Source organism: Bombina bombina, chromosome 2 (assembly GCF_027579735.1).
Source record: "Bombina bombina isolate aBomBom1 chromosome 2, aBomBom1.pri, whole genome shotgun sequence".
NCBI lineage: Eukaryota > Metazoa > Chordata > Amphibia > Anura > Bombinatoridae > Bombina > Bombina bombina.
This window is the reverse complement of record NC_069500.1, coordinates 940,329,177-940,353,937: the sequence shown is the minus strand read 5'-3', so window position 1 is coordinate 940,353,937 and position 24,761 is coordinate 940,329,177. Positions and strand designations below refer to the sequence as shown.

At 41.5% G+C, this 24,761-nt stretch overlaps 1 protein-coding gene across 1 annotated transcript in view; it reads left to right on the top strand.

Moving 5' to 3' along the window:
- Window positions 1-24,761, top strand: part of CCNI (cyclin I) — a 183,434-nt gene that overhangs the window by 118,275 nt on the left and 40,398 nt on the right. The window contains exon 4 of the mRNA XM_053703414.1: window positions 8,373-8,447. Coding sequence (XP_053559389.1) covers window positions 8,373-8,447 — 75 coding nt within the window. The remainder of the gene's footprint in view (window positions 1-8,372; window positions 8,448-24,761) is intronic.

The following is a 24,761-nucleotide window of genomic DNA, read 5'->3' as shown; positions in this document are numbered from 1 at the left end:
TATCTCTGCTTGGATGTTGTACCGAGGGTCAATAGGTGGAGCTGTTACCTGAATTTATATCTGGAATGATGGAGACTTTGTTTTTTCTTCTAACAAAACAAAAAAATAGTGAAAAGAAAAACAAACTGCTCTTTTATACTGTTCTCCCACACCCTCATTTCCCATGTCTCTACTTATGTTACTGTACCATGTTACTATTAATTTACATAGAACAGACTCCCTAAAGAAAAAAATGTAAGTTTAAAAACTCTGCGTTCCCCCAATACTTTCCAGCATTAAAATCTCTTTGTGTCTGTCAGAAATGAGACACTCATCCAGGATTCCAACATACAAACGTTTTAGCTATACGGAAACAATATTTCTTCCCGCTGTTTTGCCACTTCCAAGTCTCCATCATTCCAGATATAAATTCAGGTAACAGCTCCACCTATTGACCCTCAGTACAACATCTGAGCAGAGATACAGGGGGAAACTACAGCTGATTCCTATTACTTTCCCACTTGCAGAACTTTCAATACAGAAATGTTGTTAGTGTGTGCGGCTGTTCCGTTAACTGTTCTGATGGGCTGTGACATAGTGGCATTGGAATGCTATGACTAAGAGCAGCGCATGCGCAATGCATATTTTTTATCAGACAGCTGACGGAAAGTTCCCTAGTCTGATGAATTCGGTCTTCTGACAGAACACTGTGTCTATTACTTCCTGTCACAAACCCAAAAGGAGGCCGTGGTCTCTACAAGAATGTAGAATTGCAGTTTTCCCTTTGAAGTGCTGCTAGGAGACACCTATCTGCTAGCTACAATTAATTTATTGCCCATGTCCAGTATAGGACTTTTGAAGCAAAAATCATGTGGCCATGAAACCTAATTTCTGTAATGTAATCTTTCTTATTTAGCCATGGGCACTGGCTACATATACACTGTGAAGTGCTTATTTAGCAAAAAAAAGTAAATTGTTTGCCGTTTTTAAAACAATCTGTTTCTTTTTATGTTTACTTTGATTAGGGTGACCATATTGCTGCTTGAAAAAGGACACATATGTAAAATGCATATGCCAGAGTTCTTATAAAAAACATTTCTTTAAACAGCCCTGGAAACAGCCCTAACATATGTATTTTTCATATTTGTCCCTTTTAAAGCGGCAATATGGTCACCCTAACTTTGATTTAACATGTTTTATTTCTCCAACATAGGTGTGTCCGGTCCACGGCGTCATCCTTACTTGTGGGATATTCTCTTCCCCAACAGGAAATGGCAAAGAGCCCAGCAAAGCTGGCCACATGATCCCTCCTAGGCTCCGCCTTCCCCAGTCATTCTCTTTGCCGTTGTACAGGCAACATCTCCACGGAGATGGCTTAGAGTTTTTTAGTGTTTAACTGTAGTTTTTATTATTCAATCAAGAGTTTGTTATTTTAAAATAGTGCTGGTATGTACTATTTACTCTGAAACAGAAAAGAGATGAAGATTTCTGTTTGTAAGAGGAAAATGATTTTAGCAACCGTTACTAAAATCGATGGCTGTTTCCACACAGGACTGTTGAGAGGAATTAACTTCAGTTGGGGGAAACAGTGAGCAGACTTTTGCTGCTTGAGGTATGACACATTTCTAACAAGACGATGTAATGCTGGAAGCTGTCATTTTCCCTATGGGATCCGGTAAGCCATTTTTTATTACATAAAGAAAAAAAGGGCTTCACAAGGGCTTTTAAGACTGTAGACATTTTCTGGGCTAAAACGATTTATATATAAGCATATTTTATACCCCATAGCCTTGAGGAATTATTTTAATCTTGGGAACTATGTAAAATAACCGGCAGGCACTGTATTGGACACCTTATTCTCTAGGGGCTTTCCCTAATCATAGGCAGAGTCTCATTTTCGCGCCTCTATTGCGCACTTGTTTTTGGGAAGCATGACATGCAGATGCATGTGTGAGGAGCTCTGATACATAGAAAAGACTTTCTGAAGGCGTCATTTGGTATCGTATTCCCCTTTGGGCTTGGTTGGGTCTCAGCAAAGCAGATACCAGGGACTGTAAAGGGGTTAAATATAAAAACGGCTCCGGTTCCGTTATTTTAAGGGTTAAAGTTTCCAAATTTGGTGTGCAATACTCTTAAGGCTTTAAGACACTGTGGTGAAATTTTGGTGAATTTTGAACAATTCCTTCATACTTTTTCACATTTGCAGTAATAAAGTGTGTTCAGTTTAAAATTTAAAGTGACAGTAACGGTTTTATTTTAAAACGTTTTTTGTACTTTGTTATCAAGTTTATGCCTGTTTAACATGTCTGAACTACCAGATAGACTGTGTTCTGTATGTGGGGAAGCCAAGGTTCCTTCTCATTTAAATAGATGTGATTTATGTGACACAAAATTTAGAGAAAATGATGCCCAAGATGATTCCTCAAGTGAGGGGAGTAAGCATGGTACTGCATCATCCCCTCCTTCGTCTACACCAGTCTTGCCCACACAGGAGGCCCCTAGTACATCTAGTGCGCCAATACTCCTTACTATGCAACAATTAACGGCTGTAATGGATAATTCTATCAAAAACATTTTAGCCAAAATGCCCACTTATCAGCGAAAGCGCGACTGCTCTGTTTTAGAAAATACTGAAGAGCATGAGGACGCTGATGATATTGGTTCTGAAGTGCCCCTACACCAGTCTGAGGGGGCCAGGGAGGTTTTGTCTGAGGGAGAAATTTCAGATTCAGGGAAAATTTCTCAACAAGCTGAACCTGATGTGATTACATTTAAATTTAAATTGGAACATCTCCGCGCTCTGCTTAAGGAGGTGTTATCTACTCTGGATGATTGTGAGAATTTGGTCATTCCAGAGAAATTATGTAAAATGGACAAGTTCCTAGAGGTCCCGGGGCCCCCCGAAGCTTTTCCTATACCCAAGCGGGTGGCGGACATTGTAAATAAAGAATGGGAAAGGCCCGGTATACCTTTCGTCCCTCCCCCCATATTTAAAAAATTGTTTCCTATGGTCGACCCCAGAAAGGACTTATGGCAGACAGTCCCCAAGGTCGAGGGGGCGGTTTCTACTCTAAACAAACGCACCACTATACCCATAGAAGATAGTTGTGCTTTCAAAGATCCTATGGATAAAAAATTAGAAGGTTTGCTTAAAAAGATGTTTGTTCAGCAAGGTTACCTTCTACAACCAATTTCATGCATTGTTCCTGTCACTACAGCAGCGTGTTTCTGGTTCGATGAACTAGAAAAGGCGCTCAATAATAATTCTTCTTCTTATGAGGAGATTATGGACAGAATTCATGCTCTCAACTTGGCTAATTCTTTCACCCTAGACGCCACTTTGCAATTGGCTAGGTTAGCGGCGAAAAATTCTGGTTTTGCTATTGTGGCGCGCAGAGCGCTTTGGCTAAAATCTTGGTCAGCGGATGCGTCTTCCAAGAACAAATTGCTTAACATTCCTTTCAAGGGGAAAACGCTGTTTGGCCCTGACTTGAAAGAGATTATCTCTGATATCACTGGGGGCAAGGGCCATGCCCTTCCTCAGGATAGGTCTTTCAAAGCCAAAAATAAACCTAATTTTCGTCCCTTTCGCAGAAACGGACCAGCCCCAAGTGCTACGTCCTCTAAGCAAGAGGGTAATACTTCTCAAGCCAAGCCAGCCTGGAGGCCAATGCAAGGCTGGAACAAAGGAAAGCAGACCAAGAAACCTGCCACTGCTACCAAGACAGCATGAGATGTTGGCCCCCGATCCGGGACCGGATCTGGTGGGGGGCAGACTCTCTCTCTTCGCTCAGGCTTGGGCAAGAGATGTTCTGGATCCTTGGGCACTAGAAATAGTCTCCCAAGGTTATCTTCTGGAATTCAAGGGGCTTCCCCCAAGGGGGAGGTTCCACAGGTCTCAATTGTCTTCAGACCACATAAAAAAAAACAGGCATTCTTACATTGTGTAGAAGACCTGTTAAAAATGGGAGTGATTCATCCTGTTCTATTAGGAGAACAAGGGATGGGGTTCTACTCCAATCTGTTCGTAGTTCCCAAAAAAGAGGGAACATTCAGACCAATCTTAGATCTCAAGATCCTAAACAAGTTTCTCAAGGTTCCATCGTTCAAAATGGAAACCATTCGAACAATTCTTCCTTCCATCCAGGAAGGTCAATTCATGACCACGGTGGATTTAAAGGATGCGTATCTACATATTCCTATCCACAAGGAACATCATCGGTTCCTAAGGTTCGCATTCCTGGACAAGCATTACCAGTTTGTGGCACTTCCGTTCGGATTAGCCACTGCTCCAAGAATTTTCACAAAGGTACTAGGGTCCCTTCTAGCGGTGCTAAGACCAAGGGGCATTGCAGTAGTACCTTACTTGGACGACATTCTGATTCAAGCGTCGTCCCTTCCACAAGCAAAGGCTCACACGGAGATGGTAGCGGCAATGGGCATAGTTCCTTTTGCGCGAATTCATCTAAGACCATTACAACTGTGCATGCTCAGTCAGTGGAATGGGGACTATACAGACTTGTCTCCGACGATACAAGTAGATCAGAGGACCAGAGATTCACTCCGTTGGTGGCTGTCCCTGGACAACCTGTCACAGGGGATGAGCTTCCGCAGACCAGAGTGGGTCATTGTCACGACCGACGCCAGTCTGGTGGGCTGGGGCGCGGTCTGGGGACCCCTGAAAGCTCAGGGTCTTTGGTCTCGGGAAGAATCTCTTCTCCCGATAAATATTCTGGAACTGAGAGCGATATTCAATGCTCTCAAGGCTTGGCCTCAGCTAGCAAAGGCCAATTTCATACGGTTTCAATCAGACAACATGACGACTGTTGCGTACATCAACCATCAGGGGGGAACAAGGAGTTCCCTGGCGATGGAAGAAGTGACCAAAATCATCCAATGGGCGGAGACTCACTCCTGCCACTTGTCTGCAATCCACATCCCAGGAGTGGAAAATTGGGAAGCGGATTTTCTGAGTCGTCAGACATTTCATCCGGGGGAGTGGGAACTCCATCCGGAAATCTTTGCCCAAATTACTCAATTGTGGGGCATTCCAGACATGGATCTGATGGCCTCTCGTCAGAACTTCAAGGTTCCTTGCTACGGGTCCAGATCCAGGGATCCCAAGGCGACTCTAGTAGATGCACTAGTAGCACCTTGGACCTTCAAACTAGCTTATGTATTCCCGCCGTTTCCTCTCATCCCCAGGCTGGTAGCCAGGATCAATCAGGAGAGGGCATCGGTGATCTTGATAGCTCCTGCGTGGCCACGCAGGACTTGGTATGCAGACCTGGTGAATATGTCATCGGCTCCACCATGGAAGCTACCTTTGAGACGAGACCTTCTTGTTCAAGGTCCGTTCGAACATCCGAATCTGGTCTCACTCCAACTGACTGCTTGGAGATTGAACGCTTGATCTTATCAAAGCGAGGGTTCTCAGATTCTGTCATTGATACTCTTGTTCAGGCCAGAAAGCCTGTAACTAGAAAAATCTACCACAAAATATGGAAAAAATATATCTGTTGGTGTGAATCTAAAGGATTCCCTTGGGACAAGGTAAAAATTCCTAAGATTCTATCCTTTCTTCAAGAAGGTTTGGAGAAAGGATTATCTGCAAGTTCTTTGAAGGGACAGATTTCTGCCTTGTCTGTGTTACTTCACAAAAAGCTGGCAGCTGTGCCAGATGTTCAAGCCTTTGTTCAGGCTCTGGTTAGAATCAAGCCTGTTTACAAACCTTTGACTCCTCCTTGGAGTCTCAATTTAGTTCTTTCAGTTCTTCAGGGGGTTCCGTTTGAACCCTTACATTCCGTTGATATTAAGTTATTATCTTGGAAAGTTTTGTTTCTGGTTGCAATTTCTTCTGCTAGAAGAGTTTCAGAATTATCTGCTCTGCAGTGTTCTCCCCCTTGTCTGGTGTTCCATGCAGATAAGGTGGTTTTACGTACTAAACCTGGTTTTCTTCCGAAAGTTGTTTCTAACAAAAACATTAACCAGGAGATAGTCGTGCCTTCTTTGTGTCCGAATCCAGTTTCAAAGAAGGAACGTTTGTTGCACAATTTGGATGTAGTTCGTGCTCTAAAATTCTATTTAGATGCTACAAAGGATTTTAGACAAACATCTTCTTTGTTTGTTGTTTATTCTGGTAAAAGGAGAGGTCAAAAAGCAACTTCTACCTCTCTCTCTTTTTGGATTAAAAGCATCATCAGATTGGCTTACGAGACTGCCGGACGGCAGCCTCCTGAAAGAATCACAGCTCATTCCACTAGAGCTGTGGCTTCCACATGGGCCTTCAAGAACGAGGCTTCTGTTGATCAGATATGTAAGGCAGCGACTTGGTCTTCACTGCACACTTTTTCTAAATTTTACAAATTTGATACTTTTGCTTCTTCTGAGGCTATTTTTGGGAGAAAGGTTTTGCAAGCCGTGGTGCCTTCCATCTAGGTGACCTGATTTGCTCCCTCCCTTCATCCGTGTCCTAAAGCTTTGGTATTGGTTCCCACAAGTAAGGATGACGCCGTGGACCGGACACACCTATGTTGGAGAAAACAGAATTTATGTTTACCTGATAAATTACTTTCTCCAACGGTGTGTCCGGTCCACGGCCCGCCCTGGTTTTTTTAATCAGGTCTGATAATTTATTTTCTTTAACTACAGTCACCACGGTATCATATGATTTCTCCTATGCAAATATTCCTCCTTTACGTCGGTCGAATGACTGGGGAAGGCGGAGCCTAGGAGGGATCATGTGACCAGCTTTGCTGGGCTCTTTGCCATTTCCTGTTGGGGAAGAGAATATCCCACAAGTAAGGATGACGCCGTGGACCGGACACACCGTTGGAGAAAGTAATTTATCAGGTAAACATAAATTCTGTTTTTAACTAAAGGAGCACTGTTTCATATCCCTTTAAAGATAGGAATATTCTCCTGTTAGCACCTGGAATCCTTATATGTGTAGAATTAAGCTGAAACTATAAACTAACCAAATAAGGCCTGCTTAGATTAAAGGGACATTATAGTCCACTGTAAATTTCAATTTTGACCACAAGTAGAGCTGTTTCAGTGGTATACACACACATGATGCACTTCTTTATTTGAAGGGACATTCCTGTCAAAACTGAAACGCACATAGATGAATTATATCTTTGGACAGAAACAAATGTACAATAAACATATAATGGCAAATGCTTCTAGTAAAAGTTATCACTGTTTGTTTTAGTGTTAGCATTTTTCTCTGCAGGTGCATGTGAAGCATAGCTAGATATTCCCAGTGCACCAGCATCTTAAATACTGCAGCTGCTAAGAAAGCCAGTGGGGGCTTGTATGTCAGTCAGTATTTATGTAAATTGAAACATTGCCAGATGATACTAGCACCTTAGGTTCTCTTAGCAAGTGCTGTGTTCTAAATGCTGTTCAGGGAGCATACGTAACTACACTCTTAACACTGCTATAGCTTTTACAAGAAACAATTTTGCCAATACATGTATATTGCAAACATGCCTCTATTCAACAATGAAATGCATCTGTGTATTCCAATTTAGGCTGGAATGTCCCTTTAAACACTGTGCCTACTCAGAGAGCCAGCGGTGGAATGTAATCATGTCACAATTGACATATTTTACATCATATAAGGCACAGACATGGTGTTTAAAACTCGTAGACTGAGCATTCACAGCATATTTAAGTATGCCCCTGAGACAGTGATAGCTTTTACTAGGAGCTTTTTTGCTAATGCAAGTATACTGTGTGCAAATGCATTGCTTTAAAACTAAAATGCACTCATGCACATTTCAAGTTTGACTATGATGTCCCTTTAAACATGGAGACTTCCTTCTCTTGTTATCGTTTGCTGAATGATTTATCTAGGTAAGCTCAGGAGCAGCAAATGACCTAGGTTCTAGCTGCTGATTGGTGGCTGCATATATATACCGATTGTCATTTGCTCACCCATGTGTTCAATTAGAAACCAGTAGTACATTGCTGCTCCTTCAACAAATGGTACCAAGAGAATGAAACAAATTTGATAATAGAAGTAAACTGGAAAGTTGTTTAAAATGGAATGTTTTACCTAAATCCTAAAAGAAAAATTTGGGGTTTCATGTCCCTTTAATTTGAAACAAATTGCCTTTCATCAGCCAGTGGTGCACTCCCTACTAATGCTTATCTACTGAATTATATAATGCAATTTAAACCACATCTTGACAGAGGTTTCTTGAAAAGGCGAATTGGTAACTACTGTTCTAACAAAGAAAAAAAAAGTGACACGCAATGCTGATGATGTCATAACTATTACATGTGATTTTTTGTGTCTTGGCATTTCTGTGAAGAAAGTTTTACTTCACACACAACTGTTTTACAGCTCTATAACTATTTTGTTGTGTCTTTTTATTATTTGTCAGGCCCGTCCAAAATACTTGCGGTGCATTGCAATTAGCTGCTTCTTCCTTGCGGCCAAAACCATAGAGGAGGATGAGGTATAGTCAGCTTGTCACCTTTTGTATTTTTGCTGTTGCATTTATAGTTCACATTTGTCTATTGCTTCATGTAGAAATATAAAATCAATGACAATATTGTCACATGCTTATTTTGCTTTTAAAGGTACAGAATTGTGTTAAAAATCCAGATTTCACTTGAAAAATTATCTAAAAGGAAAAAAAAAAGTTTTATGTGTTTATAAAGTAACGCTTAACACTAAAATAATGCTAGTTGTAATAATGTTTCTTTCTAATGACACAGCGAGTCCACGGGATCATCAATTACTGTTGGGAATATCACTCCTGGCCAGCAGATGGAGGCAAAGAGCACCACAGCAAAGCTGTTAAGTATCACTTCCCTTCCCACAACCCCCAGTCATTTTCTTTGCCTTCAGTACAAGGAAGATGTGAAGTTTTTGGTTACTGAAGAAGAATGGATTTATTTCTCTTTAATTAAGATTTTATTATTTTGAAAGCCAGAGTAGGTTTGCTCTGACTTTATCTCTCAAGATTGGATATAGCCGTAGGGCATTGGTGGCTTTAAAGCAGTTAGGAACTTGTGAGGTGGGCCTTACTGAGTTTTCCTAACATGTTTGCTGCCCTAGTATAGAAAGCCTGAGTAGGTTTGCTCTGATCTTTCTGTTTCACAGACCTCTGTAAGGAGTTGTTGTCCTTCCACGTTGTGTGAGCGGTCCTCCTGCCGGACGGCTAGATGCAAGTAAGTGCCTATTGTCTTCTGGGGCTAGGAGGCTGGCACTTCAGAGTCGTTGAGCTCTCTGCAATTTATTAATTGGACTTTACATAATCCTGAGTGATTGTTAAAGAATGCAGGCACTGTTAGGCATGTGACAGGAGATTGTAAATTAACTCCCTTCATCAATAGGAAGCGGTTCATTTCTTTTTTTTTTTTTTTTTTTTTTTTTATTGTTGAGGTTCAAAATAAGTATACAAAACAAATGAATTAATTACATCTGGTATCGTAATAGGCATAGTACAAATAAATCCAGACATTGCAGATAAAGCAAAAAAGTAGAAAAATAAATAAATACCAACATGTCTTAAACAAAAAAAAAAGAAACAACAATTTCTCTAGGGCAGATAACTGATTTTGCCCGATGTGCAAAAAATAGAACCTCTAACTTTTTCTAGTAGCTCCACATAACCCAATATGGGGGACACCCCTCAACTCAAAACAAATCCACAAACATAAAAAAAACCAAACAAACGGACAAACAAACAAAAAAAAAAAAAAAAAAAAAAAAAGAAAGGGAGATAAGATGAATGAACATAAATGGCATAGAACTGTTTACCAAAGCTTTAACAGTACAAGTTCAGAATTTCGAAATGGATAAATTAAATAATCAATTTCATTAGGGGAAAGGGTTTTGATAAAAGATGACCATTTTGAAAAGAATACAGAAATGTCTTGTTCATCAGTTAAGTTGGTATCGACCTGCTCTAGGATACATTGTTTTTTCAGACAATTCTTGACCTCCGGAATACTGGGGGTCTTCTTGCTTTTCCATTTTTTAAAAATTAGGTATCTAGCCGCTAAGATGGCCATGTTAACCAATCTATGGTTTACATGCTGATTTTTTGAGTCCTACTGAAGGAACAATATATATGTCAATTTTAATGTCAGAGGGGAAATCCCCAATTTATTATTAAGCCAATATTGTAACTTAAGCCAGAATTGTCTAATCCCTGGACACTCCCATAGCATATGTACAAGGTTAGCCGCTAGTAGTGAACATCTAGGACAAGTATGAAAGCTGAGATTTCCATATCTGAAACCTTTATCAGGAGTAAAATATGTCATAAAAAGTAGCTTGATATGAGATTCTCTCCACGTAGCGGAGAGAGTAGTTTGTGTTACTGCAGAGATTGAATATTGAATGAAATCAGTATTGACATGGTTCTGCGGAGAGCTAAACAAAACTGTGGCCCATTTTGAAGAAATATTTTCCAAATTAATGGTACCCTTTAAAGAACTCAAGGTTTGATAGCAAGGGGAAACTGACATGTGTCCATTTTTGGCTAACACAAGCCAGTTTTCCATGTGTCCTAAAGTCCAATTCCAGCCGAACTTATTTGTTAGATCAAATAGAAAGTGTCTTGCTTGTAGATACGCGTAAAAATCCTTTTGAGGTAAATTGAACTCCTCACGAAGGGAACTAAACGTTTTAATACACTTGTTATCAGAATCTAATAATTGAAAAACATTATGTAGGCCTAGCATAGACCACCTTTGAAAGGGTGATGTTTGGAGTCCTGCTTGAAATTGTGGATTACCTATTAATGGCATATATTTAGATACCCCATAGTCTAGATCCATTAATTTAGTAACTTTTCGCCAGACCTGAAGCGGATTAAATATAGTTCTCATTTTTTTCACCTCATTAGGTAGTACACTAGAATTACAATGGATTATTGCTGAAGGCAGGAATGGAGCAATTACATTTTTTTCCAATTCGTTATCTGTGACATAGTCTTTACTGAAAATCCAATCCATCACTAGACGCACAAGAAAAGCATAATTATAAATTTTAAGATCTGGTAAAGCCAGCCCTGCAAATTTTCTAGGGAGGGAAAGTTTAGCTAATGAGATTCTGGGTTTTTTACTTTGCCAGATGAAGTAACTCAGAGCAGAATTGATCTTTAGAATATCATTTCTCTTAAGAATCAATGGAGTGTTTTGGAGAACGTAAAGAAATTTGGGAAGGCAGACCATCTTATATAGAGCTATTCGGCCTGATAGAGATAAGGGGAGATTATGCCAATTCTTCAAACTCTCCTTTATTTTATTTAATATCGGTGAGATATTAAGACGATACCACATGTCAGGGTCGGGAGAGATTACAATACCCAGATATCTAAAAGATTCGGAGACAATCCTAAATGGTATGTTTACCGGGGGCTTGTTGGGGTATTTAATCCACATAAGTTCAGATTTGGTAGTATTCACCTTATACCCGGAAAAGGATCCAAACTGATCTATAGTCGAAAGAAGTTTTGGGATATTAGAATAGGTGTTTCTAATATAGATAAGGATATCATCCGCATACAAAGCAATTTTCATTTCCTTCTTACCTATCCTGATCCCTTCAAGATGATGTCTGACGTAAATAGCAAAAGGTTCGATGGAGAGGTTGAAGAGGAGGGGGGAGAGGGGACATCCCTGCCGGGTACCTCTTTTAAGGGGTATATCCGAAGAAATCAATCCATTGACTAACATCCTTGTAGAGGCAGAGTTATATAAATTAGTAATACATTTGAGAAAACTACCATTCAGACCAAAGCGTTGAAGGGAATAGAATAAGTGGTCATAATGGACTGAGTCAAAAGCTTTTTCTGCATCTATTGCAATAATCGCTAAGTCCGAGGTGTCCCCCCTCTCCCCACCCCCCAACCCCTCCCTAGTTCTAAAATAATCGATGGTGAGAAAAACTTCTCTTATTTTAGCCGAAGAATTACGTTGGAACATGAATCCAGCCTGATCCTTATGTATGATGGTAGGGAGAAGGGACTGAAGCCTAGATGCTAAAATGGAGGTGAATATTTTATAGTCTGTATTTAATAAGGCTATAGGCCTGTATGATTCCTTTTTTTCAGGATCCTTCCCTTGTTTTAGAATTAAAGTAGTATAGGAGGCAGTAAAGCTGGAGGAGGGCTGACTACCCTTGATATACATATCGTTATATAATGAGGTTAAGTGAGAAACAATTACCGGAGATAATATCTTATAAAACTCATTAGGGAGAGCATCTGGGCCTGAGGCTTTATTCAATGAAAGATCCTGAATTGCTTTAAATACTTCAAGCTCCGAAATTGGAGAATTAAGAATTTTGGTCTTTTCATGTGTAAGTGTTGGGTGCAAGATTTTGCTCCAGAAATCTTCACGCTCAGAGTAGTTAGAATTTTTGAGGGAATAAAGGTCTTGGTAATAATCTGAAAAGGTCTTTAGGAGTTCCTCTGAAGTTGTTAAATTTTTACCTCTATCTTGTAATGAAAGAATCAAAGAAGAACCTTTATCCCTCTTAACTAGTCTTGCCAGGAATTTCCCGGTTTTATTACCATATCTGAATAGTTTAGCCTGAAGTCTCAGGTCTTGCTGGGAGGTCCTATATAGTAGAAAGGAATCCCTTTCCTGTAACATTAAAGTATACCTTGCCCAACTAGCCGGTGATTTCTCTATTAAATGATTATTATATGCATTGGACACTGACCTCAGGATTTCCTTTTCTCTTAGTTTGACTTTCTTTGTCCTATTAATGACATAGGCTAAAATCTCCCCTCTGAGGACAGCTTTCGCCGTTTCCCAGAATATGGTAGGCCGATCAGAGTATTCATGATTAAAAAGAGCATATTCTTCAAACTTAGAAACAAGCCAAGTTTTAAACTTAAAATCTGTTGCCATATACGCGGGGAAATGGAACCGCAAACTCCTAGGAGCAAAATCATTAAGCTGAAAATCAAGAAAGATGGGGGCATGGTCTGAAATGCATATAGGGAGAATCCCAGAGATGATTTTTGATTTACATAGCCTTTCATCCACAAGGAAGATATCGATCCTTGAGAGTGACTTATGGGCTTTAGAGAGACATGTAAAGTCTCTGGTATCGGGGTTCTGTGACCTCCAGAGATCTCTAACTCTGAGATTCTGAAAAAGTCTATTAAATAGTTTTGACTCTAGGTTATCTCTTTTGGTTTTTGGGCTAGAAGAGTTTTGTCTGAGCCTATCTAAGGGATATTGTGGTGCCATGTTGAAATCCCCTCCTACTATAAGATAACCTTCCGCATATGCCATGATATTAGTTTGGAGTGTTTCCCAGAAAAGAGGATTGAAAACATTAGGAGCATAAATGTTAGAGTGTAAATAGCACCTTATCTAGTTTGATCTTCACCAGAAGAAACCTCCCCTCTGTATCTGTTTTAGTGTGGAGAACCTGATAATTTAATTTTTTCCCAAGCAAAATTGCAACCCCACCTTTCCTGTGTTTGCTAGGGGATGAAAGGACTTCTTTAACCCAAGAAAATTTAAGTTTTAAAACTTCTTCTGGTTTTAGGTGGGTTTCTTGCAAGAAGGCAATGTTAGTATTTATTTTTTTTAAGTGCGAGATTATTGTTTTTCGCTTAATAGGAGAAGTGATACCCCCAATAATCCAAGAGGTCAGCTTAAATTTGCCTAAAATATCTGCCATTTAAGAGAATAAGGGAAAAAAAGACAACAAAACACAATAAAAAACAAAAAAACAAAAAACAAAAAAAAAAAAAACCCCCACACAAGTAATAACCCCTTAGCATGTTGGACCATCTTCTACACATAGTTAGTTACTAATAGATGAGTATTAGAAACATTAAAAGGAATCATGTCAAGCCCCTATTTTCCAGTGGGAGGGTCTTGGTACAAAATTTCTCAGCCTCTTTGGATGAATCAAAAAAATGCGTTTGATCATCTACCATGATCTTCAATCTGGCTGGGTAAATTATAGTAGCTCTAATCCCCTGATTAATTAATCTAGTACATATTGGGGCCAACTCTCTTCTTTTTGCAGCAGTTTCTGCAGAAAAGTCTTGAAAAATCATAATTTTTGCCTCTCCCAAATAAATGGGCTGATTTTTACGGTAGTAGTGTAGAAGTGTAACTTTATCCTGGAAATTTAGTACTTTGGCTATAATAGGCCTGGGTCTAGTTCTTGTGTGCTCTTTGTCAGCTGTATATGAGCCTAACCGATGTACCCTTTCTACTATAATTTGTGGGTGCGAGTGTGGAATATTTAAGAGTTGGGGTATGGTAACCGTTAATAATTTGTTTAAGTCATCATATTGGTTTTCTTCCGGTACCCCAATAACTCTAAAATTGTTCCTCCGAGAACGATTTTCTAAATCCTCTAGTTTACCCTGGATTTTTAAAAGAGTGGTATTCATAACTTCTAGCTTGGTGTTATGACTCAGTGTCAGGTCTTCTACATCAGAAGTTCTCTGCTCTACTTCTGAAAGTCTAGCAGAGAATTGTCTAACCTCTTTAGACAACAAGGTAATGTCCTGTTTAATTTCAATCCTAAGGGAATCAAATTTAGGGGTCAAAGCATCAGATATGTTAGAGACCAAAGCCTGGATATCCAACGGCTCCCCTGCATGTGACGGATTAGGGGTAGCAGTGTGTATATCTGCCAAAGTCTCAAGAATGTTCTTATTCCTCCTTTCCCTTTGGCGGGCTGCCATAACTGAAGGTGAAGTTTTTGCGTGAGTGGATAAGAATTTATCCATGTGATTAATAAGTGAAAAAAAGGTAATTAAATGGTGATCAGTGCACTGAACTATTCAGTGAAAGTGAAGGAGTGGTGGATGGGACCCTAAAAAATTGTGCGTAGTAGAAGTGAAATTGTTACGTGCTTCGAAGTAAATAGGTGAGGTGCTTAGAAAAGGTGAGGGAGAAAAGAAGAAAAAGAGAGAAAAAAAAAAAGGGGGGGGGAGGGGAGTGATAGGAAGTGGGTGATAGGGGGAGGGGAAAAAAAAGGGGTGTAAAAAGTGAATAAAGACTTTAAGTCAGTTATTAGAGCCTACCATGGAAAAAAAAGGGGGGGCTATTACAGCCAATATTTTGACGGTGAATGGATCAGAAGAGGGTTTAGATCAAGGTTGAGCAAGGAAAGGCCTAGACATTTGTTTCAAGACCTAAATCTTATTCATGCAAGACCTGATGAATCAGACTGAACAGAGTATATATTACTTGATTAGCTCTGTAAATATACTAGATTCGGTTGAAAGAGGCAACTTTTAACTGCAGTTTCCTGCTTATCAAAAGAAAAATAAGAAAAAACTTTTCAGCAAAAATTTAAAAGTTTAAAAAAGTAATAGAAAAAGAGAAAAGTCTCAGTTTTAACTTGTAACTGTGTGTATCCCCCAGACTGCTAGAGACAAAGCAAAAAAAAAAAAAAAAAACCCCAAAGAACAAAAACAAAAAACCATCTAATATCAGATGAGAAGAAATAAATGAATAGGCAAATAAATGATTTCTCTCTTCTCTTTTTTTCCCCTTTTTTCCCTCTCTTCCCTTCTCACTATATAAATCCTACTAAGGGATGTAATAACAGTATGCCTGGGTTCGATCTAAATAAGAGAGATTTTAGGACCAATAATTAATATTCAATACTTATGATCTGCACAATTATATCAGAACCATAGGAAAAAAAACTCCTCTTATATGATAGCAAGTAGGAGAGGAAAAAAGAGCAGCCTTAATCAACTAGAAAAAAAAGAATAATAAAAAACAGTCCCAGTAATAACAAATAAAGAGTTACTTGCAGACAGACATCGTTCAAGGGACCTGTTAAAGTATTTGGTTACACAGGTAAAGCGTTTCCTCGTCCCTTATGGTGTATTGGTTGCAGGACAGAGCCTCCGAAGTACAGAGGCAAGTTCAGACACTTCCCAAACAGCAACGATGTCTTGAATTTCAGCAGCAGTAAAAGACACTCCTGGGAAGGGGAGAAGCAGAGCTGATTTGAAGTGACGTTCAGCCGGATCCTCAACGCACTATCAGACCAGCCGCCAAGGAAAACCCCTGCTCACCATACCAGCGAGGGGAGAAAGTAGGACAGGCTCGAGCGACCGCGGCAAACCGTGGGAAGAAAACAACCAACCCTCCGCATCTAGAAGCCAAGCAAGCCGCTCCAAAACAGAGCCCGCCAGAGAAACCCAGCACGAAGACAGCAACTCCCGTGTGGTGCGGGTATGAGAGCAGCAGTTCCGGGACGCAGAAGCAGGATAAGTCCCCTTGTATCCAGGAACAGTAGCCCGGGGTCCAGGCAAAGGCAATCCGCTCGTGCAAGAAAGGGACACAGACCCAGATCCTCCCGTGGGAGTTTAGCTGCCGCTCGCAGTGTGGACAAGTCTAACAACATCCCCCTCTCGCAGCACCGGTGGGAGGGGGAGATGATCCAAGCAGGAGTGGCAGCCTCCAAAAAGAGATCAGGCAAGGGACCCGGCCCAGCTGGTAGGTAAGAAACACAGTTGTTGCAGGTGGCGAGCCGAGGAGATATTAGCCGTGCGACTAAAATATACCTCCGCAACTACCTGACAGTCCGAGTCCCAGGTACTTCTGGGCGATGTGAATGAAAGTTTCTGCTTGGTCCCCGTAAGGGAAGGAGAGCTTGTGCTTATCCCTTTGTCCAGCAGGTTCTAGATGGCCTCTGACCTGGCAGTATCAAGTGTAGTCCGGGGAGACAGTTAAGTCCCCCCTCACCCAGCACCGGGGGGGGGGGGGGGAGAGAAGAATATTACCGGCTGTTTACCTTTGCACTTAAGGGGCTAATTCATAGGTTAGAAGTCCAGGACAGGTAAACTGAGGAGAAACGATATGGAGAAGACAGTCTTTTCAAGCGTTATGCTGTACAGCAAAGTGCGATGGAAAATGCACTTTTAGAGCTCCGGTAGTGCTAGTGGTTAGACTAAGCAAGCCGCCCAAGGTCTAAGGCTTTCGGCGCGAAGATCCACCGCCAATGACTTGCAGGGGAACAGAGAGCAGGTGCTCACCTGGCCTTGCACACACGCTCCTCCCCCGGAACTCAGGAAGCGGTTCATTTCTTATTGGCCTTTAGTTTACTCAAGGCACAAAATATACATCTGGTTGTTTATTTTCACTTGTGGAGCATTTGTTCTTTCTGAGCCGGATTCTGGTTTATTTTATATTCGGAAGAGAAGACTCCGCTAATGTTAACTCCCTCCATAGCCTAAGGGTCTTGTAAGGTAGAGCCGCCTCATTGGTACCTTTTATTTAGGGCGCATTTTTGTGTGTGCATTTACTTTTAGCCCAATTTCGCACTGCATTGCTTCATTGCGGCTTGTGGCTCTGTTATGTATTTCTGTTCGGCTGGGAAGCTTCTTACAGCCTGGTCAGCTCCTCCCTCTTCTTCCCCAGAGCGGCATCGACTGCGTTCATTTGTAAATACAGCATGTAGTTTGCTCTTTAGATCTGTTACGGCTGTTATGTATCCAGCCGTCTTTATCTTCCTAAAGACCTTTTGTGCTAACGGACTACTGTTGAAGTGAGAGAAGAGGGGGAATGTTTTAGCTCCATTATTTGTTAGTCTAATTAAAGGGCCAGTGTGTTGTGTTTTTCTCTCTGAGTATTACGCGATAAACGGATTCCATTTAAAGAGACGGTGCTGCTTTAAATGTAAAATCTTTATTTTCACTTTTTTTCTAGATTCAGCTTCCTGGTGTGTTTAGTCCCTCTTGGGGGCTGTATCAGGGTTCTTTTTGTATGCCAGCATGGGTGTGTATGTTTTGTTGCATCATGCTGATTTGCATAAATTGTTTCGGTATACAATTCTGTACTGAATAATTGTTAGAATGTTTACCCTTGAGCCTTTTGTATCTTAGGATGAGACTGTCCGACAATACCACCCACAGTATTCTCCATAACCGTCCCAAGCCTCTATGGCGTCACATGCAGTGCCCTGCAGTTCTTCGTTATCTCCTGGTGGAGTTTTTTCCAGCAGAAATTGGAGCCCAGGTATTTTCAGCGGCATCTGCAGCTTGATCTGATTTTCCTTTACTAAAGGGAAATCTCAAGAGGAAGATTTAGAGATTCAGATAGTAGTGTTTCTGCTGCTACTCAGATTGCCCTACCTCATTGGTGATGATGAGGAGGATATGTCTGTAGCCTCTGAGAGTAAAATCTCAGATTGTACAGTATAATTCCTTCATCTGGTGCTAAAGTAGTATCCTTCAGATTAAGTTTGAGCACTTCTGTATTGTTTAAGGAGGTTTTGGCTTATTTGTTTGACTCAGACTTTGTCGTTGTCTACTCAGGGATATCTAGTAATCTCCTTAGTTACTATGCTTTTCCTTCTTCGGTGAAAGAGTGTTCTGCTCCAAGCTGGGCAATGGAGTTTTCTTTTTGCACAGGAGCAGGAGAAGCCAGGGATAACGTTCCATGTCTCCTGTTTGTAAGATTATGTTTTCCTGCTATTGCCTCCATTAAAGATTCATGTCTTACAGAGCTTGTAGTAGACAGAGCTAATTCTACTCTGACTAAAGGAATTTTGATCCCTGTCAGGGATAGCTGTCCTTTTTAGGATTATGGTAGCGACCTCCTTGGAGTTTCAGGACAGAATCAATGCTTTTGAGCTAACCAATTCTTTTCTTCCTGATGCTTCCATTTTTTAAGCTGGGAACCAGGTTCTGGTTTCGCTGTTCTAGCCCGCAGGGCGTGTTGACTATAGTAGTTTGTGGATTCCCTCTCAGCTCAATTTTCTACTGCTTCCTTACAAGGGTAAAACTTTGTTTTTGTTCCTGGTCTGTCAGAAATATTTCTGATTTTCGAGTGGAAAAGGGTCTTTTCTACCAATAGTCAAGAAGAATAGACCTAAGGGTCTGAGTAACAAGCCGCAGCTGAGTATAGCTCAGTTTGAAGTGTTTGCTCTGATCTGGGATTAGACCAAGTGGGGAGGCTCATTTTCTCTGCTTCCTTCAGAGGATATGCTGTGACCATAGTGTCTCAAGGTTTCTGAGTGGTTTTCAATACCTTCCTCCCAGAGGCAGGTCCCACCTCTCAGGTCTATCTGCTGATTTGATAAGAGAGAGGCTTTTTTTTTTTTGAATTGCGTAAGGACATTTTCTTCCCTGGGAGTGTGGTTCCTACAGGAATAGGGCCCAAGGTTCTATTAGATATGGGCTTGGTTCCCTAATATAAGGAACTTCCTATTTTTTCTGGACCTGCAGTGTCTAGGAAAAGTTCATAGAGTACCGTCCTTCATTAGTTCAAGAGGGTCATTTTATTGCTACCATAGACCTGAAGGCTGCGTATTTTCATGTTTCCATTTTCTGGAATCATGTAAAGTTTCTGGAATTTGCTTTTCTAGCAATTCTTTTCAGTTTGTGTTCCATTTTACCTTGCCACAGCTCCCAGAATGTATCAGGTTCTGGGCGCTCTCTTAGCAGTGATTAGGTCTTGGGAAATTGTTGTAGCGCTGTTCTTGGTTATTGATTCAGGCGACATCTTTCAACAAGCAAGCTCTTATTCAGAGATCATCTTGTTTTGTTTTTGTTTGTTTTTGCTGAGTTCAATTCCATCCAGGAACGAAAAGTGGTTTATCAAGTTTCCAGTCAGACAACATAACTTCTGTGGTTACAGTTTCAAACCATCAGGTAGGAACTCAGAGTTCCTTAGCCATGAAGGAAATGGCTTGGATTGTTCTGTGGGCAGAAGCTCACTATTACTGTCTATCTGCCTACCTCTTTCAGGAGTGGTCTTCTGGGAAGCGGATTTCCTGAGCAGACAGATTTTTCATGCTGGGGTGTAGTAACTCCATCCAGAGATGTTCTCCAGCTTAACCTTCAAATGGGGGGTGCTGGAGTTGGATTGGATGTGTATTGGCAGAATGCCAATCTTCCAAAGTACGGTTCAAGATCAAGAAACCCTCAGACCACTCTGATAGATGGTCTAACAGCCCTGAGGGATTTAGACTGGCGTACCTGTTTTTCCGCCGTTTGTTCTTCTTCCACAAGTCATTACTCGGTTCAGGAGAGAGCGTCAGTGATTCTGATGAAGGTCAGATTTCTTAGCCCCTGTGTGGCCTTGCAGTGTCTGGTTTGCAGATCTAGTGGAGATGTTGTATCTCCCACTTTGGAGACTGTCTCTAAGGAAGGATCTTCGGATCAGGGTTCCTTTTTTCTTTCAAATCTCGTTTCTCTGAACCGTTCTGCTTTGAGATTGAACGCTTAGTTTTGTCTATGCGTGGTTTTTCTGAGTGGGTCGTTATGACCATGATTCAGGCTCGAAAGTCTGTTTCTAGACAGCTTTTCCATAAGGTGTAGCGTATATATCTTAAGGAATACTCTTAAGGGGTACTCTTGGAGTAGGGTCAGGATTCTTCGGATTTTGGCCTTTCTCCAGGAAGGTTTAGAGAAGGGTTTATCAGTACCCTAGAGGGTCAGTTTCTGAATTTTCTATTTTTCTACATAAGCGTCTGGTGGACGTGCCAGATGTGCAATCTTTTTGTCAGGCCTGTGTTTGTCTGTTGCCCCTCCTTGGAGCCTTAAACTTGTAATGCAAGTTTATGCAATGCAAGTTGATAAAAGTATGTCTCAAGATGATTCTCAGTCAGAAGAGAATCAAGTTATGCCATCTACTTCTCCCCAAGTGTCACAACATTTAACGCCCGCACAAGTGACGCCAAGTACTTCTAGTGAGTCTAATTCTTTCACCCTGCAAGATATGGCCGCAGTTATGTCTACTACCCTCACAGAGGTATTATTTAAACTGCCTGGTTTGCAGGGGAAGCGCAGTAGGTCCGGTATGAGAGTAAATGCTGAGCCCTCTGACGCTTTATTAGCCATCTCCGATGTACCCTCACAATGTTCTGAATTGGGGGTGGGGGAATTGCTGTCTGAGGGAGAGCTTTCTGATTCAGGAAAGATGTTACCTCAAACAGACTCAGATATGACGGCTTTTAAGTTTAAGCTTGAACACCTCCGCTTGTTGCTCAGGGAGGTTTTAGCGACTCTGGATGATTGTGACCCTATTGTAATTCCACCAGAGAAATTGTGTAAAATGGATAGGTATCTAGAGGTTCCTACTTACACTAATGTTGTTCCGGTCCCTAAGAGGATTTCGGACATTGTTACTAAGGAATGGGATAGACCAGGCATTCCGTTCTCTCCCCCTCCTACTTTTAAGAAAATGTTTCCCATATTTGACACCATTCGGGATTCGTGGCAAACGGTCCCTAAGGTGGAGGGAGCTATTTCTACCCTAGCTAAGCGTAAAACTATACCTATTGAGGACAGTTGTGCTTTCAAAGATCCTATGGATAAAAAATTAGAGGGTCTTCTAAAGAAAATATTTATTCATCAGGGTTTTCTTCTGCAACCTATAGCGTGCATTGTTCCTGTAACTACTGCAGCTGCTTTTTGGTTCGAGGCTTTTGAGGAGGCTCTTAAGGTTGAGACCCCATTGGATGATATTTTAGATAGAATTAAAGGGACACTAAACCCAAATTTTTTCTTTTGTAATTCAGAAAGAGCATGCAATTTTAAGCAACTTTCTAATTTACTCCTATTATCAATTTTTCTTCGTTCTCTTGCTATCATTATTTGAAAAAGAAGGCATCTAAGCTTTTTTTTGGTTTCAGTACTCTGGACAGCACTTTTTTATTGGTGGATGAATTTATCCACCAATCAGCAAGGACAACCCAGGTTGTTCACCAAAAATGGGCCGGCATCTAAACTTACATTCTTGCATTTCAAATAAAGATACCAAGAGAATGAAGAAAATTTGATAATAGGAGTAAATTTGAAAGTTGCTTAAAATTTCATGCTCAATCTGAATCACGAAAGAAAAATTTTGGTTACAGTGTCCCTTTAAGGCTCTTAAGCTAGCTAATTCTTTTATTACAGATGCCGCTTTTCAACTGGCTAAATTAGCGGCAAAGAATTCGGGTTTTGCCATTTTAGCGCGTAGAGCATTATGGCTTAAGTCCTGGTCTGCTGATGTGTCATCAAAATCTAAGCTATTAGCTATTCCCTTCAAGGGTAAGACCCTATTCGGGCCTGAACTGAAAGAGATCATTTCCGACATCACTGGAGGAAAAGCCATGCCCTTCCTCAGGATAAGACAAATAGAATGAGGGCCAAACAAAATAATTTTCGTTCCTTTCGAAACTTCAAAGGTGGTCCCGCTACCCCCTCCCCTGCCACAAAGCAGGAGGGGAATTTTGCTCAATCCAAGTCAGTCTGGAGACCTAACCAGACCTGGAATAAAGGTAAACAGGCCAAGAAGCCCGCTGCTGCTACCAAGACGGCATGAAGGGGCAGCCCCCGATCCGGGACTGGATCTAGTGGGGGGCAGACTTTCTCTCTTCGATCAGGCGTGGGCAAGAGATGTTAGGCATTAGAAATTGTGACCCAGGGGTATCTTCTAGAATTCAAAGATTCTCCTCCAAGGGGGAGATTTAATCTTTCACGGTTGTCTGTAAACCAGACAAAAAGAGAGGCGTTCTTACACTGTGTAGAAGACCTATATAATATGAGGGTAATCTGCCCAGTTCCAAAAGCAGAACAGGGGCAGGGGTTTTACTGCAATCTGTTCGTGGTTCCCAAAAAAGAAGGAACCTTCAGACCGATTTTAGATATCAAGATCCTAAACAAATTTCTCAGAGTCCCATCCTTCAAGATGGAGACCAATCGGACTATTTTACCAATGATCCAGGAGGGTCAATATATGACCACCGTGGACTTAATGGATGCGTATCTACACATCCCTATCCACAAAGATCATCACCAGTTCCTCAGGTTCGCCTTTCTGGACAAGCATTACCAGTTTGTGGCTCTTCCCTTCGGGTTGGCCACAGCTCCCAGAATTTTCACAAAGGTGCTACGGTCCCTTCTGGCGGTTCTAAGGCCGCGGGGCATAGCAGTGGCGCCTTATCTGGACGATATATTAATTCAGGCGTCGACTTACCAACTAGCCAAATCTCACACGGACATTGTGTTGGCTTTTCTAAGATCTCACGGGTGGAAGGTGAACATAAAAAAGAGTTCACTTATCCCTCTCACAAGAGTTCCATTCCGGGGAACTCTGATAGATTCGGTGGACATGAAAAATTTTCTGACGGATGTCAGGATATCAAAGATTTTAACCACCTGACGTGCTCTTCATTCCATTCCTCGGCCGTCAGTGGCTCAGTGTATGGAGGTAATCGGTCTAATGGTAGCGGCAATGGACATAGTTCCGTTTGCTCGCTTGCATCTCAGACCATTGCAACTATGCATGCTCAATCAGTGGAATGGCAATTATGCAGATTTATCTCCTCAGATAAATCTGGATCAAGAGACCAGAGACTCTCTTCTTTGGTGGCTGTCACAGGATCATCTGTCCCAGGGAATGTGTTTCCGCAGGCCAGCTTGGGTCATAGTGACGACGGATGCCAGCCTATTGGGCGGGGTGCAGTCTGGAATTCCCTGAAAGCACAGGGTTTGTGGACTCAGGAGGAGGCTCTCCTCCCAATAAATATTCTAGAACTGAGAGCGATATTCAACGCACTTCAGGCGTGGCCTCAGCTGGCTTCGGCCAGATTCATAAGATTCCAGTCGGACAATATCACGACTGTAGCATATATCAATCATCATGGGGGAACAAAGAGTTCTCTAGAGATGATAGAGGTTACCAAAATAATTCGATGGGCAGAGACTCACTCTTGCCATCTATCAGCAATCTATATCCCAGGAGTGGAGAACTGGGAAGCGGATTTTCTAAGTAGTCAGACTTTTCATCCGGGGGGAGTAGGAACTCCATCCGGAGGTGTTTGCACAATTTATTCAGCAATGGGGCACACCAGAATTGGATCTGATGGCGTCTCGTCAGAACGCCAAACTTCCTTGTTACGGGTCCAGGTCAATGGATCCTCAGGCAGTACTGATAGATGCTCTAGCAGTACCCTGGTCGTTCAACCTGGCTTATGTGTTTCCACCATTTCCTCTCCTTCCTCGTTTGATTGCCAGAATCAAACTGGAGAGAGCCTCAGTGATTTTGGTAGCACCTGCGTGGCCACGCAGGACTTGGTATGCAGACCTGGTGGACATGTCATCTCTTCCACCATGGACTCTGCCACTGAGACAGGACCTTCTGATTCAAGGTCCGTTCCAGCATCCAAATCTAGTTTCTCTGCGGCTGACTGCTTGGAGATTGAACGCTTGATTTTATCCAAGCAGGGTTTCTCTGAGTCGGTCATAGATACCTTGATTCAGGCTCAAAAGCCTGTCACTAGGAAAATTTATCATAAGACATGGCGTAAATATCTTTATTGGTGCGAATCCAAAGGCTACTCATGGAGTAAGATCAGGATTCCTAGGATTTTGTCCTTTCTCCAAGAAGGATTGGAGAAGGGGCTATCAGAAAAGTTCTTCAAGCAGTGGTGCCTTCTGTTTAACCATCTGTCTTGTCCCTCCCGTTCATCCGTGTCCTGTAGCTTTAGTATTGTATCCCACAAGTAAAGGATGAATCCGTGGACTCTTCGTACCTTATAGAAGAAAAGTAAATTTATGCTTACCTGATAAATTAATTTCTTCTATGGTACGACGAGTCCGCGGCCCGCCCTGTCATTTTAAGACAGATTATATTTCTCTTGTTAAGTGTAGTCAGTCCACGGGTCATCCATTACTTATGGAATATATCTCTTCCTAACAGGAAGCTGCAAGTGGATCACCCAGCAGAGCTGCTATATAGCTCCTCCCCTCACATGTCATATTCAGTCATTCTCTTGCAGCCTAACTAGATAGGTCGCTGTGAGAGGTCTGTGGTGTTTT